Source organism: Hypomesus nipponensis, chromosome 14 (assembly GCF_054491055.1).
Source record: "Hypomesus nipponensis isolate SF chromosome 14, ASM5449105v1, whole genome shotgun sequence".
Classification (NCBI taxonomy): domain Eukaryota; kingdom Metazoa; phylum Chordata; class Actinopteri; order Osmeriformes; family Osmeridae; genus Hypomesus; species Hypomesus nipponensis.
In genome coordinates, this window is record NC_140374.1 from 18,209,034 (window position 1) to 18,223,229 (window position 14,196).

The 14,196-nt window shown below is 43.8% G+C and overlaps 1 protein-coding gene across 1 annotated transcript; it reads left to right on the top strand.

Moving 5' to 3' along the window:
- Positions 1 to 10,404: 10,404 nt before the first annotated feature.
- Positions 10,405 to 14,082, top strand: LOC146258939 (protein tyrosine phosphatase domain-containing protein 1). Its single transcript, XM_084672875.1, has 12 exons — positions 10,405 to 10,583; positions 10,793 to 10,873; positions 10,958 to 11,076; positions 11,288 to 11,425; positions 11,556 to 11,827; positions 11,946 to 12,254; positions 12,398 to 12,658; positions 12,773 to 12,889; positions 13,015 to 13,116; positions 13,278 to 13,355; positions 13,492 to 13,602; positions 13,768 to 14,082. Exons 1-12 carry the CDS (start codon positions 10,405 to 10,407, stop codon positions 13,891 to 13,893), a joined length of 1,893 nt encoding a protein of 630 aa, XP_084529001.1. The 3' UTR covers positions 13,894 to 14,082.
- The last annotated feature ends 114 nt before the right edge of the window (positions 14,083 to 14,196 follow it).

The window sequence follows — 14,196 nt, forward strand, 5'->3', positions numbered from 1 at the left end:
TATGTATGGTCACACTCCCGTTTAATACGATGATTGTAGAGAGAAAGGACCGCTGCTCTGATTGGTTGTATATATCTAATTCTATATGATTGCATTCAGAGGCTTTTTGATCTGCGGCCATTGATAGTACCTCTTGAATACTGAAAATTAACGGAGAAGTTTCAGACCACGCATTTGCGCTTTTCTCAAATTTAAATTTATTTTATGATGTTAGCTTATTGGACCCTTACTGTAAAAAAACAACAAACGTATGGTTACTTCTCCACCAACGTCAGTTCTGTTAGAGCATCATATAAAGTAATAACTCAAACCAAAAGATGTTTTTTTAGAAAACCCTTGAACCAATAGGGATTCTGCAGAACTTTAAGAACAATTTCTCATCATCTAACAAATGTTTAAAACATGCAGATTTGTATGACATTCCAATCTGTCCAAAGGAGCTCCCAGGGTGAAAATAGAAGATGCTAAATCTTATTTCTGGATGGTAATTCAGTTTTGCAAAAGGCAAAATGGGAGAGACAAAACTCTTAGGCCCTGTCTTAGCCACAAGAACGCAAGTGAAATGTGTGTTTCCAATTATATAAAACTAGCTCAGTCATAGAGCCCTTCATTTAGCTGCCTTTTGTGGAGTCTACAGGACACTTATTCTCTACAAATCACTGAGCTGTCACTGTAATGCCCACACAATGTCCAAAGATTCAGTATAGTATATAAAACGTGACAAATCCTGAACCCTCGAACAAAACCCCAAATCAGAAAGGAAAATTGCGATTGAATAATTATCGGATTAAACCAGAATCCTGGATTACCATAACATAAAAATATAATAAAAATAGCTAACTAATATGGGTTCGATGAGGAAAGAGTGGAACACTAACAGATTTTAGGAAACCAAGAGTTTGGTAATTACAGAGTAAGATTGTAAAGGGGTTATCTCCTATTGGGTAAGCTATTTTCACATGAATGGCAAATAACTACATGAAATTATGCAGAAATCAGGAAATGTTGGGGGATACAAGTAAGCTTTAGCCTTTTGTCATTTGAGGCTGTCTGTTTACCAAAACATGTTTATATGAGAAAGTGTCTGTACTTTAGAATGCCTTAGCAATCGACGTGTGAGAAAAGCAAAACATGTTTTTCTGTTGCCTGTGAGTTTCTAAAATGACATGAATATATTGCTGTTCTACAAAACGACAACAAAATGCGTGTCATTTAGAGGATGACATGGTTTGCCTCTGTTTAAGGACAAAACAATGGATTTGTGAAGCTTTCTGAATTATGGTATACCACTCAAAGGACAGGCCCCTCTTGTTGAAATCTTTCCCAGACTGACAGAGAAAGCATTTCTTAATTGTTTTACATTATTACTATCTCACATGTGAAAGGCAGAACATTGTGTTTTCACGCCTCTCAGGCCTTGTGATGGGGCTTTCCATCTTCATCCAGCCTCAGGGTGGCCCCAGGGTCCTCGGGGCCCTTCATGTCCCCCGGCTGTCAGTCTGGGAGAGCAGCCTCCTCTCCGGGGTGGACAAAGACTATCAGTACCCACTTGCTTGGTGCAGACATGCTTCCGGCTCGCTCTCCAACTTCCTTCTCTCTGCTGGATTGCCCAGCTTTGGTGTTGTGGGACTGGACGAGGAGGGGCGGGGGGTAGAGAAGAGAAGGAAGGGGTATTTGAAGGGATATTTCCTTTCACGACTTCCTCTCCTCTCATTTTCTCTTCATTATCGTGATGTGTGGTGCCCCAGTCCACAGCTTGTCTTCTCCAGTAAGACCCTTAGATGAGATACAAAAGAGAGAGGGACTCCTGAAGGGGACTGAACTGGACTCACACAGCAGCCAAGTAAAATAAAATAAAGTTTCTGCTTGTAAATGTTGACCAAAATCCACTTTTGAAAATTGTTTTTCAAGTACAAACAACAAATACATTCCTACTTTCTTTCCTTTCCCTGGGCACTAGCAGCATGTTGTCCACATCTCAACAGCAGTGGCTCACTGCTCTTCACATCTCAGCGTGTGTCTCCATACCCTTTGGATCTTCCCTGACAGAGACAACGTGAGGCCTTTCCTCTCCCCTTCCTCATCTCTCCCACATTCTCCACACGCAAGAAGAAGCTCTCCATCTCAAATCTACAAGTGCTCTCCGCAGACGTCCAGCCCAAACATCAGGCTAGCTGTCGCGGCCTGGAACAAACCTGGAGTTATACTGCCAGCGAATTGCAAGCAGGCTGGGTCCAGTACTATTATATACTGCCAATAAAAACTCTATCAGAGTCTCCATACCAGAGAGCTACAACACGCTGGAAAACCTCCCGGTAAAAAAGTCCTTTCTACCACAGAGACGCTCGGCACAGTTGAGACAGAGTGGGCTATAAGTCACCAGGCCTATCCAGAGCTGTGCTCTTTAACGCAGAGTTCAAGTAAACAACATGATCTGAGGTCCCTTCCCTTGTAGCTTCCACCCGCAGTCTGTAGATGCATAATGATTTTGCCCCTTCTGGGTTCACTGACCTTGTTTTGTGATTTTTTTTATACTGACCTTGTAAAAATAAATACTGCTATTTCAATACCCTAGCGGATACCCTAGATAAAACCTGGTGGTCCTCCCTAGAAATAATTAAGATCTATCAGTTAGTAAATCTAAGGAGACTCCCAGGAAAACAATATAGAAAACTTGCAGACAGCTAATGTATACAACAGTCAAGGCTCAAATGGCTTTCCTCCATTAGGGTTCACAGCATTGCTCTGTCTGGTCTGTTGGTCCGTTCACTCAGGATGACTAATGAGCTGAACTAGTTTGTTATCCAGAACTGCTGTGGTCACACATAAAGCTGCACTGGATCTCGTTCTTTCTCAAAGTAAAAAATGATCATTAAAATCTTATGGGACACATGGTGGATTCACTCAAGCAACCATGGTGCTGCCCCTTCAACCACAAGATAACACACAGGCTCTAACAGGAGTTATTGTGGAGAGTTGAACGCATTGCTATTCAGGAGGAAGGCTGCTAAACTTTGGATCCTAATCAGTTCTGTGAGTGTGTGTGTGTGTGTGTCACCATCAGAGAGAGAGTGTTACAGCATCTGACTGCAAGCCCCTCTGCACCTTGACAAAGACTGTAAAGATTAGACCAAGGTCATATTGACTTACAGTAAGAGGACTGAGTTTAGTAAGTCCATTCTTCAGTGCTGTCCATTAGAGGTGCAGTAGCTGGGCAGCGGTTGAGAGGAATTCTAGAACACACAGTCATTATGCAGACTTGACACTAAAGGTCACAGGCAGGAAGGAACCTAAAGGCAGTGCCAGGATCAAAGCCAGCCATCTTCCTCTATCTAATAACAAGCAGTAAAAAGCACTGCTTGTTTAACAGTAGGAAAACCAGAAGTGCCTACTCACGATTACATCCGATTAAATCAAACATTGAAAATCATCACTGACAGTTTGGCCGTTTATAAAAAACGGTTATGCTTTTCAACGACAAAGAAACCTTTTTGATGATCAGAAATAGGATGAGCACTGTTAGGTGTTGAGTTATAGGATACGGAAGCTTCACTTGCAGTGTTCTGCTGCACTCTCCATTTGGTGGGTTATGTCCAGAGGGTGTGTGTATTCTTAGCCTCATTTCTGAGTGCTGGTTAATGTTTTGTAGGAAGCAGTAAACTGGAAAACACAAAGGAACCCTATGGTAGAGTAGCCATAATTGCCGTAATCATGCAGCCATGTTACCACGGAAAGCACAATGATTCCACTTAAATATCTTTGCTGCTGGGCACTTTAGAAATGTCATCCATCCCCTGCTGCTGAAACTTCCAAATAAAACAGTGTGTGTAGAATGGTAAAGCAAACTTTTACACCATCACTACATACGTAATAGTGGTTGTAAACACGTGCGGCCGGGCAAATCTGATGATCCTTTTCCCTATCAATAAAATTGAGAGAGTAAGTTGGATGTCATGGGAGGCCTTCAACCCAGAGAGGCCATGTACTCACAGATGATGTCACTCGGTTACTGATTCAAACAATGCTGTCACGTTTAAAATAGCTGCTCATTCGCCTTGAGAATTTAGAGAAGTTTGACTAATGTGTATGAAAGAAAATAAATTACAATTATGACAAATTGGAAATCTGAATCATTTTACCACATATTGTAATATACAGTGGTTACTATTTGACTATTCTTTTTAAATGGTTGTTTTTGTGATCATATCAATGTCAAGGCAACCATGATTCTCTAACCCTCCATATTTTTAGAATCCTACTGTAATAAGAAAGTAAGATTTGACTACAACCACTATTATCTTTGCTTAGATCTTCAAATTCCCTCATGTTGGAAAGGTAAAAAAAAGTGCAATATTGTTATTAAACATGTGGGACCAGTTATGAAGAAAAGAACACTATGAAGGTTTGCAATTGCAATGGATTTGCAGAACATCACATGATCTACGTTCAGCTGCCTATGCAGCCAACACAAACCAGAATCAAATAGTTTAAAATGTTATTTTCATCTTGTGGGTACAAGAGGTTGTTTAAAAAAATAAAAATTCCAGTAATGTTATTTGCATGAAACAGAAATCTGGAAAAACAAACACATGCCTTGTGTTTTAATGTATTTTGTTGAAATCAGTTCAGTCAAGATCCTCACATATTGCTATTTATTGCCATGGAAATAGACTTGACTTTGGCAGAAAGGTTCTATCTAATGAGAAGAAAAAGAGAAGAAATGTAATGTAATGTCCAGTAAAACAGTAGAGCGTGAGTATAGGTGTGGTTTAGTTGAGATGTCTTCACAGGATTTTCCAATGTACCAAGAAGACAGATTTAACTGAGGTATCTGTACTGTGATGGTAGTTGTTCTGGCCAAGCATTGTCTCGGACGTGGGGTTTGTGTACGCTTTGAGTGTCTGTCCAAATCTGATCATGAATCGCTGGATTCATATTTTAGAATAGTCATATATTTGTTTGTTTGATCACTCCTGGCTCATATGATAGGGTTTTTTCGTGTTTTATTTTTATTTTTACAAAAAATCTGGTAAATAGGTCAGCCTGAATTCGTCATACAGAATAACTAACACTTCCCTAATAGTCAATACACATACACACACAAATACACACACACACACACACACACATCCTTTTGTGACTAATTAAGGTTTTCATTGTTTGCTTTGGCTGGCTCAGTCTTCCTTGTTAATCAAGCTCAGAGAAAGTATCCCTTGGGTATTGAAACGCTTGCATCAAAAGATCAAGACAGTCTGTGAAGAAATGAAAACAGGTTTTGACAATGATGAGTTGGAACTGAACCACCACGGAGTGACAGATGTTGCATTATTTCAGTCACAGAGTTTTATTAGAGCTGATTGGCCAAGAGTGTTGGCTGTAATACCTAGCCACACTCCTTAGAAGAAGCAGGGAGAGAAGCAGGCTTCAGTGAGACTTGCCCGAAAGAGGCGGGCCCAAGATAAGCTTATGATGTATTGATGTAAGGGTTACTTACAACTGTAATTCACTGGACAGTTGGCAAAGCAACAGCAACATCTCATGGTTCAATGGTTAAAGAGAAGGTCACTGAACAAGTATTTAAGACTGTGGAGGGTGCAGAGTAGGGCATGGACCACCCAAAGGTTTGTGCTACCTACCACATTTATTAGATCTGAGACTTATAAAATGTCAATAAGCGTAAAAAAAAATCTTACTTCGCATAAATAAGCTTAGTCTTAGCTGGGTTTGACTAATGGGCATATACTGCAGTGGTGAATGTTTTCTCTGAGTCAGCAGTTTAAGAATATACAGTGACTCATCTCAGTAACCCAGAGACAGCAATGAACCTTAGCTGGGAAATAAGGCCAGTCAGGCGGCCTGTTCTGGACCAGGCTGGTACTCATTTCCTTGTTGTTTCCCTTAACCAGTCAGGATCTCAAGCTGACCACAGTCTCAGTTATTTAAAAACTTTCACCATTCACACATGCATGCGTTCCGATTTTGTTGTAGTCTGCGATACATGAACTACTCTTACGATCAAATTTCCAACTGTGTGTGTGATCCAATCCAAAGCCAAGAGTTAATCTGGAGCTTTGGGTTTACAGTAAACTGTGCTTGCGTGTGACTGTAGAATTCGCCTGGATATGACACAAAAGTCTTTCCTGAAAACGTTCTTTGATGAAAGTTTGCCATTGCCAGTCAGGAGTTAGTCATTTTCTACTGGCACATCCAACTGTTGCCTGGTCAATAAAACACTAACTCGTGCTTTAATAAAAGAAATTCATGAACTCAATCAGCCAAACGTTTGCTTGTTTGTTCTGTTCAATGTTTGTATTCAAAATGTAAATGTGTTGACAATGCACAGTTTACTGAGAGTTTATGAACCAGAGTCAGGTCATGGTGGGACTGTCTGAGTGTGAAAGTAAAAATAATTGTATCCGAGCAACTCCCTGAACAACATGGGGCAGAGCAACAGTGTTTATGTGACTGCCCACCCCAGAGAGCACAACACAAGTACCATTACACTGAAACCTATTAGCATTCCTCATTATCATCAGTACAGTAACTCACCGTAGGTGTAATGAGGCCGTGGAACGACGATCCTTCTGGGCTCCACACAGGAAACTCCTCATGGGGAAATTAGAGCAAGTACCAGAGGTAACCTTGTTATATAAACGGCATCAAAGCTGCGAGAAGGGAGGATGTATGAGGGGGAAAGAGAGGGAGGGGATTTAGGATCAGTGTTTAGCGCTGAACTATGATTTCATTACAGATGCTTTATTCAATACAAACAACTCAGAGGAGGACAGACCAGCGAGTTGATGACAGAACAGAAAGCAATCCCATCAATCAGCTCCAAAACTCTGGTCTCATCTGCTCCCATGTTATTTCTGCACACACACACACGCAGACACGCACACACGCAGACACACAGGCACACGCACACTCCACCTTCTCAATAGGACACTCCTGAAGTCTACTCCCCTCTTGAACTGCTTCTTTCCTGACACATACCGCTGACTCCAGTCTAAGGCATTGGCGCCAAGTACACAGCTGTGAAAACAATCATTTCATGTGTATTTCCCCAATTTGTGGGCTTAAAGTCATTTCATATTTAGTGTCCGTGTCCGTGCTGGTGTAGAGACTGAACGGAGGATCAGACGGACATAACGAGCATCCCCCAGAGCGGACCAGAGGCCAGAGCACACCTGTCATGCACACATTGGGGATAGGAGCACTGAGGAGGAGGACCCGAGGAGGGGAAGAGGACAGGGAGAGGAGGAGGAAAACAGGGTAGGGGGAAGAGGGTTGAAGTCAAGGTTGGAGGACGGACAGGAGGAAAAATCATGTGGAGAGGAGATAAGTGAGATCCACGATCCATGCCGTGTTATGAAGTGGATTATAAAAAGTCAATGGCTCTAAAAGGAATTTCATTGTCAATCTAGTTTATTACATTATTGATCTCTAAGGACTCCCAATTAATGTATAAGACTGTCAATCCAGCCTCCTGCACTGTTTGTCTTTGCTTGGATATTTCATGAAGTTAGTTCCACTTGAAGTGCATGTTTGCATATGGGCTGTGTTTGACTGTGTGAAGGCTGCATGAGGTTTTCAGAGTCTGATTTGAGTGTGTATGTGTACAGTATGAATATGGATGTGGTGTACTCTTGCATGGTTGTGTGTAAAGTTGTGTGTTTGGCTGTTTCATCCCAGGTTTTAATGTGATAATGCTCTGTATGGCCATTGACCGAGGGATTTCCTTTTTGGCCGGTGCAGTGTGGTGGAACACAGGCCCAGACCCCAGTTCCCTGCATTAGAGAACATCATAACCCTTCTAATGGCCTTGGACTGAAGCTTCACAGCTTGTTATAGAGCCTCAAGGCCGCTTGCACTAAGGCCAGAGCTGTTAATACTCTCTAACTATGAAGAGGAGGAAACCTTTCACTAGTTTAAGTGGTGGATCTGAACAGGTTGTAACTTGAAGCATGTTCTGGAAGGTCCAAAATCAAGAGAAATAAAGTAGGCGAGTTTTAAAAGATTTCCTTTTAATAAAAAAAGATGTTATGTAAGCGAATGTTTGTGCTGAGTGGTCAAGGGGAGACGGTAAAAGCACAGATGCACCAAGACAAGCAGAGGAGGAGCCTGGAAGAAGAGGAGGGGGACAGGGAAGACCTGAAGTTTATGACTGGAGGTGTGGCTGAGGGAGGCGTCTGAGGCCTGCTGAGCTGAGCAGGATGTGGGGGTCAGGAGGTCAGAGACGTCTGGAACGCCACACCTCGGGGAGGGGAGTTCTGGGGCAATTAATCCAGGATGTGCAACAGACTTTTTTAGACTATGTCCCGCTAGGTGTTTAGGATAGACAATATTTTGGATCATGACATGGTGCAATGCAGACACTGTATACAACCACTCTTCTGAAGCATCTTGTCTGCTAGAGTCAGTGAATATAGTCAATAAGAATTCTAATCCACAAGACAATTGTTGTCAAATCCAAATATGGATGTACACAGTTTATTTATTTTAAGGTTCAAACATGCTTCTATATGTCTAACTACAATGATCTTTACCGGTTGAAATGTCCAAGATTGGCTAATGAGAAGGAGAGAAGGTTGGAATAACTGCATCTTCCATGTATGTCACGGAGCTGTGCACATGTATCACCAGAATCCTCATGGTATGCTGTTATTGTTTTGAATTCAGGATGGGGTTTCATTTGTAACAAGTTAAACCATCAGTGGAAACAACTGTTCATTTGTCAAAGTAATCCAGTCCACACAAATGCTATTTTCAGTGTTATTTGATGGTCTGTTTTAGAGAGTAACGTTTCCACTGTAGTCCATGGGGCTTGCTTGTCGCTTTATGTGACTAATTGCAGAGATGATTTGTCTGTCTATGAGGAACATATGGATTTTGGTTTTGATGGTCATGCTCAATGATGTGTGATTACATGTGGAGAAAAAATGGTCTGAGTGTCCTAAATGCAGGGATGGGAGATGGGAGGATTTAGAAACAGGATGTTGGAAGGTTCCTATTGAATTTGGCCGGAGGACAGGACATTGGAGTAGTGACAGATGGCCTATGAAGACAGAATCTCTGCAAAGCCAGAAAGTGCTGCAGTGTAGTATGTGCAGAAACTGCCGATATTTACTTTTTTATATCAATAGCCCCACACAATATGGATCATCCCTCAATCAATATTATTATATGTAGGGGGGTTTAATGCATATTTATGTGTTCTGTATGTTTTGCTCATTGTACTATGTTTTTTCTGGATCACTGTTGCTGTCCTTGTATTTGCTTCTACCTGGTGGATATTAAATGTCATTGCAGGAACCCATCCCAGAAGTCCTCTGACTTTCTTTCTGCTTCTGTGTTGGATATTGAGTGACTGGAGTGAGTGGCTGGTTAACCATTAGCATTCCTGTTAAAGTGATTGTTTCCATACATTCCCCAGTAACTATCGGTAAAATGGCTAGACGTGGACAATAGAAGGTCCTGCTGTTAAAATAGGTAGGTTTCGCAACACACAAATCTCCATTGGCAAATATTGTTTGTGACAAGACATTTAAAACATGGTAAAAGTATGTATCACTGCAGGTTCCAGATGGTGTTTAGGGACCCTATAGGACTGGCATGGCCAAATGTATAGGTGTTATGTAAAACAGCTTACTATCGTTTATGAATGTCTCTTCTAATGTAATTATGACAGCTAATAAGGCTTAGAGAAGCTGGGTCAGCACACAGGGGTGTGTATATGTGTATGTGTGTGTGTGTGTGTGTGTGGCTTGCTAGGTAAGCACATAGAAGTGTCTCCCTCGGCTCTGTAGACATGTTTTCCTCTCTGTATGGATATTGTCTGCCATGGATCAACTCTCTCTCTCCAAGATATTGCCTGAAAGGTGAGCCACAAGAGATGAGGTTTACAGATGTATTTGTTCATCCATGGTACCTTCAAATAACATCAACGTTCATCTTAAATGTGCACAGTTGGAAGTGGTAGTAGACTGGGTTGACAAATGCTAAGCTACAAATGCTAAATGTATTTTTTGCATACACTGAATTGATCCTTTCTTGAGTTGGAAGTGTCCATTCTCAGAGTAATTAACGTTACAGTTGTCTCTTTAACTTGACACTATCCACATGTATCTGAGAATCCTTTGCACCTTTCCGTACTGCAATGATGCACAATTTTGTATTTTTTTTTCCAGCTATTCAACCTCAAGAGTCTTCTCCGACAAACAGACTTGATGTGTAAAAGAGGGTTGTGTGAGACTGCCACGAGGCCTCGCAGGATTAAAATCCAACAGCAGATTATTCAGACTCCTGTCGGCTGTTCCACTCCACTTCACCGCTGCAGTACACGACACACATAAAGCCAACAGGGCTGTCAGACAGAGCACGCTTTTAGGAACCACAACTCCCAGAATGACCCTGCCTGTGCCAATTCCACAGCCCTCATATTCCCAGGCCAGGGAGAACCTGGTGAAGGCTATCCCACACAAGATCATCTGTATGCTGGCCTGTGGAGGGCGGGACTGCCGCTATGAAGGACCAGCATGCTGGAGGCCCAGTCAGCAGGTCATCCAGGGCCTTTTCTCCTCCTGGTGAGAGAGAACAAGGGAGAGAGAGAGAGAGAGAGAGAGAGAGAGAGAGAGAGAGAGAGAGAGACAGACAGAGAGAGAGAGAGAGAGAGAGAGAGAGGGAGAGGGTGGCGGGGAGAAGAGAAAAAGAGTCAGAGAGACCGAGAAAGAGCTCTGTGTTATTGCAGTAAATAAGACCTCCAACTATTGACAATATTTTGTTCTGCTCTCAGGGTAACTGATGACATTGTAGCCATGGCACGCCCTTCCACTTACCTTATCGACAAATACAACATCATAGAACAGTTCAAAGGGTAAGCCCATACTTGCTTCAAAGCTGTGTTTGTGTATGCTGGTATCTCTCTGTGAATCTGTCCAAAGTGACCCTGATCTTCCAGGTTAAACATCAAGTCCATCATCAACATGCAGCTTCCAGGGGAGCATGCTTTCTGCGGCCCTCCCCTGGATCCTGAAAGTGGCTTCACCTACTCTCCACAGACCTTCATGGAGAATGACAGTAAGAACCTGTATACCGCACACAACTGTACATCCCCAGTTTACACTACAATCACGTTCTAAGCTTGTGTATTATGTTGGATGTGTGAAACCAGATTTCTAATTTCAGTCTTGTTATTTTGAATCATTGCATTACGTGCTGGATGCCAACACATGCGTACTAACTGTCTGTGCATGTGTGTGTGTGTGTGTGTGTGTCTGTCTGTCTTAAGTTTTCTTTTTTAACTTTGGCATGCCAGACTTCAGTGTGTCATCTCTGGTTGGTATGATGGATGGAGTGAAGGTGCTGGCGTTTGCTGTGAAGGAGGGAAAAGTAGCTGTTCACTGCCATGCAGGCTTGGGAAGGACAGGTAGATATGTAGACATGTGTGTGGGCTTGTGTGTAGATGTGCACGTGGAGTTGTGTCTGTTTCAAATGATTGAAGTGGAGCGAATGTGTGAATCCAGTTGAGTTGCTAAGACGTACCCTGTGATTGACAGGAGTTCTGATAGCCTGTTACCTGGTCTACACCCTGCGCATTAGCCCCAGCGAAGCCGTCCAGTATGTCCGGATCAAACGGCCTCGCTCCATCCAAACCCGTGCCCAGATCAGCCTGGTGTTTGAATTTGCCCGCCTGCTGGGCACCCAGCTGGCCCAGTACCCGGACCTCAGCCTGCGCCACGGGGCCCACTTCACCCTGCAGCTCCACCTGCACCGTCAGGCCCTCCTGCTGCATGGCCAGGAGGCCCGCACCCTCAGACACATACCCAAGGTCATGGCTTCAGCTGCACGCTTGGTGCAAATACTGTCTATCTTCCAACACAAACAATCGAGCAACCCGTTTTCAACTGATACGTCCTTCCATATCTCCTGCTGACTTCTGCATACAGGTGGTGTACCTGCTGTGCCTGCGGCTGTCCTGCCTGGCCCTTGGCTTCCCTGCCCAAGCTGAGGTGCACGCCGAGCTGGACAGGAAGGCCACAGTGCGGGCCCTGGGCTGGGCTGTGAGGGAGACCCTGGTGGCCAAGCAGTATCTGCCCCTGCTGAGGGAGGTCCAGCGGGCCTCTTGGCTGGGCTCTCACCTCACCTCCGTGTCCTCCTGGGACGAGCCCCAGGGCTTCCTGGAGAGGAAGAGAGAGGTGCTGCTGAACAAGCGCAGCTACAGCGACTCTGACCTCAGCAAGATCACCGTCAGACAGGTGAGACTGGATTTAGGACGCTTGTACGTCACACTATAACCCTGGGATGCTGGCAAGGCTTGGGCCCAATGGTGAGGTTGACGGTGCTCATGAAGAGTGGTTGCTCTGGGATTCTATCCTCACTGTGGTTGTATTTTCATTAGGATCTGGAGCTGGGCTCTTACTATGAACCCCTGTCAGGGACTGGGAGAGTTTGGTATGGACTCGATCAGATCAAACCAGATCTGAAGCCTGTCAGCCCTGACCCAGCCACACCATCTGTTGGTCACTGTGACAACACAGAGCACGCACAAAAACTTCATCCCACTGCCGGTAGTCGGGCAAACAACAATGACCATGCCAAGAAGTCTAAGTGTGCCGCCAAGAAGACAACGGCTCTTCCTAAATTCAGCTCCAACATTGAGGTAAACTTGCAACAATGTCAAAGACAAATCATGCACATGCGTCCTGTGTAAACAGTGTTGACTGATAAGTGTTTGTGTGTACATGGTCCTAGCTGACGCTTGTGTCCCACCCAGTTACGCAGGACTCAACGCAAGTCAGGACAGGCTTCAGTGGCTCGTGCTGTTGCCAACGCAATGGCGGAACAGAACACTCCAGGGGAGATGGTGTTACAGAGGGCAGCTCTGATACAGGTGGTTGCCCATAGAAACACACCAAGAAGTAGAACCCCAGTGTACTTCAATAACACATTCAAGACACACGTTTCGATCCACAACCATCTCCAGAGAACCTTGACATATTTAACCACTGTCAATAGGAGGAGCTGAACAGCAGTGAGTGTGGATGGGCCCTACTGGTGACAGAGTCGGATCCCCATGTCCTTAGCTGTCTACTGTGGGCCTGGCTGGAGAAACTCAAGGTCAGTGGGCTCTGAACACGATCCCAAGGTCAGGACTCAAATCTGAGTCATACTCCTCAACAGTGGATGAGATTGAGGCTGTGGTCTACACGGCAACCAAGTGTTCCTCCTCTCGATCTCTCACAATCTGTCCATCTGTCCTCGGGTCTGTTCTCCGCTAGGATCCTGTTCTGAGTGCAGAGGACATTGGTTTGTTGTCATCGGGAGTCCAATGTACCAACCTTCATGTGCTGCTCAAGGTAACTAGCTAGCCACATTCGTCTTGGACATGTACTCAAATGTACTGGAACTCCATCGGCTCCAGTTGTAGCCCAAGGATTGACTCTGTGTTGTTTCTCTTTTTCTCATACGATCGGTGTGTTTATTTTTCGCCAGCCCCAACAGCACACCATCTCCTGTCTGTTGGGGTGCGTGGGTCAGGTGACCAGTCTGTGTCCACATAGAGAGGATGCTGTGCTGCGACGCCTGATGCGGGCACTTATCAGGGTTAGTGCTCAGCATGTGTGTGTTGATGACTTGTACGCTGTGAGACTGTCATTGTCCCTTAACCTGACTGGTTCATTTATTCTCATAAAGACACGTGTGTGTGAGGTTGGATGCATGTTGCGGGCTGCCGGGCCCTAATGTGAAGAATTTTTCTTGGTCCAACAGCGCCCTCAAGAGGAGTTAGAGAGCCACACAGCCCTGATGAAAATCTTCAAGTGTAATATCAGAGAAACGCTGCACAGCAACAACTCTCTGACACAAGCTTGCAACAACCATCATCAAGCACAGTGAAGAAATAATTGTCAACACCTGCATCAGGCATGGTTAATGCTTAATTTGACTGGCCTGCTTTCAGTGTGCATCGCAATTTAATTTGGAAAACATGACAAGAGACTAGGCATGGCTTAGAAATTACAATAAGGATATGCTTAGAATTCATAATAAGGACACGCATAATAGATGCACAAGCACTATTTATAAATAGGCAGAAGTGTGTTCATTCGTATTTTCTATGATAACTGAAGTCATTTTTTTTCTTTGTAGCCTACCTCATATGTCCTGATGTTGAATGATTCCAAAATCTTTGTATTAAAT

What these genes read in the sequence shown, in the direction of transcription:
- LOC146258939 (XM_084672875.1), top strand. Translation starts at nt 10,405, where the DNA reads ATGACCCTGCCTGTGCCAATTCCACAGCCCTCATATTCCCAGGCCAGG. An exon ending in ATCATAGAACAGTTCAAAGG is followed by an intron (nt 10,874 to 10,957) that starts GTAAGCCCATAC and finishes CTGATCTTCCAG; the next exon opens with GTTAAACATCAAGTCCATCA. An exon ending in CCTGGCTGGAGAAACTCAAG is followed by an intron (nt 13,117 to 13,277) that starts GTCAGTGGGCTC and finishes GTTCTCCGCTAG; the next exon opens with GATCCTGTTCTGAGTGCAGA.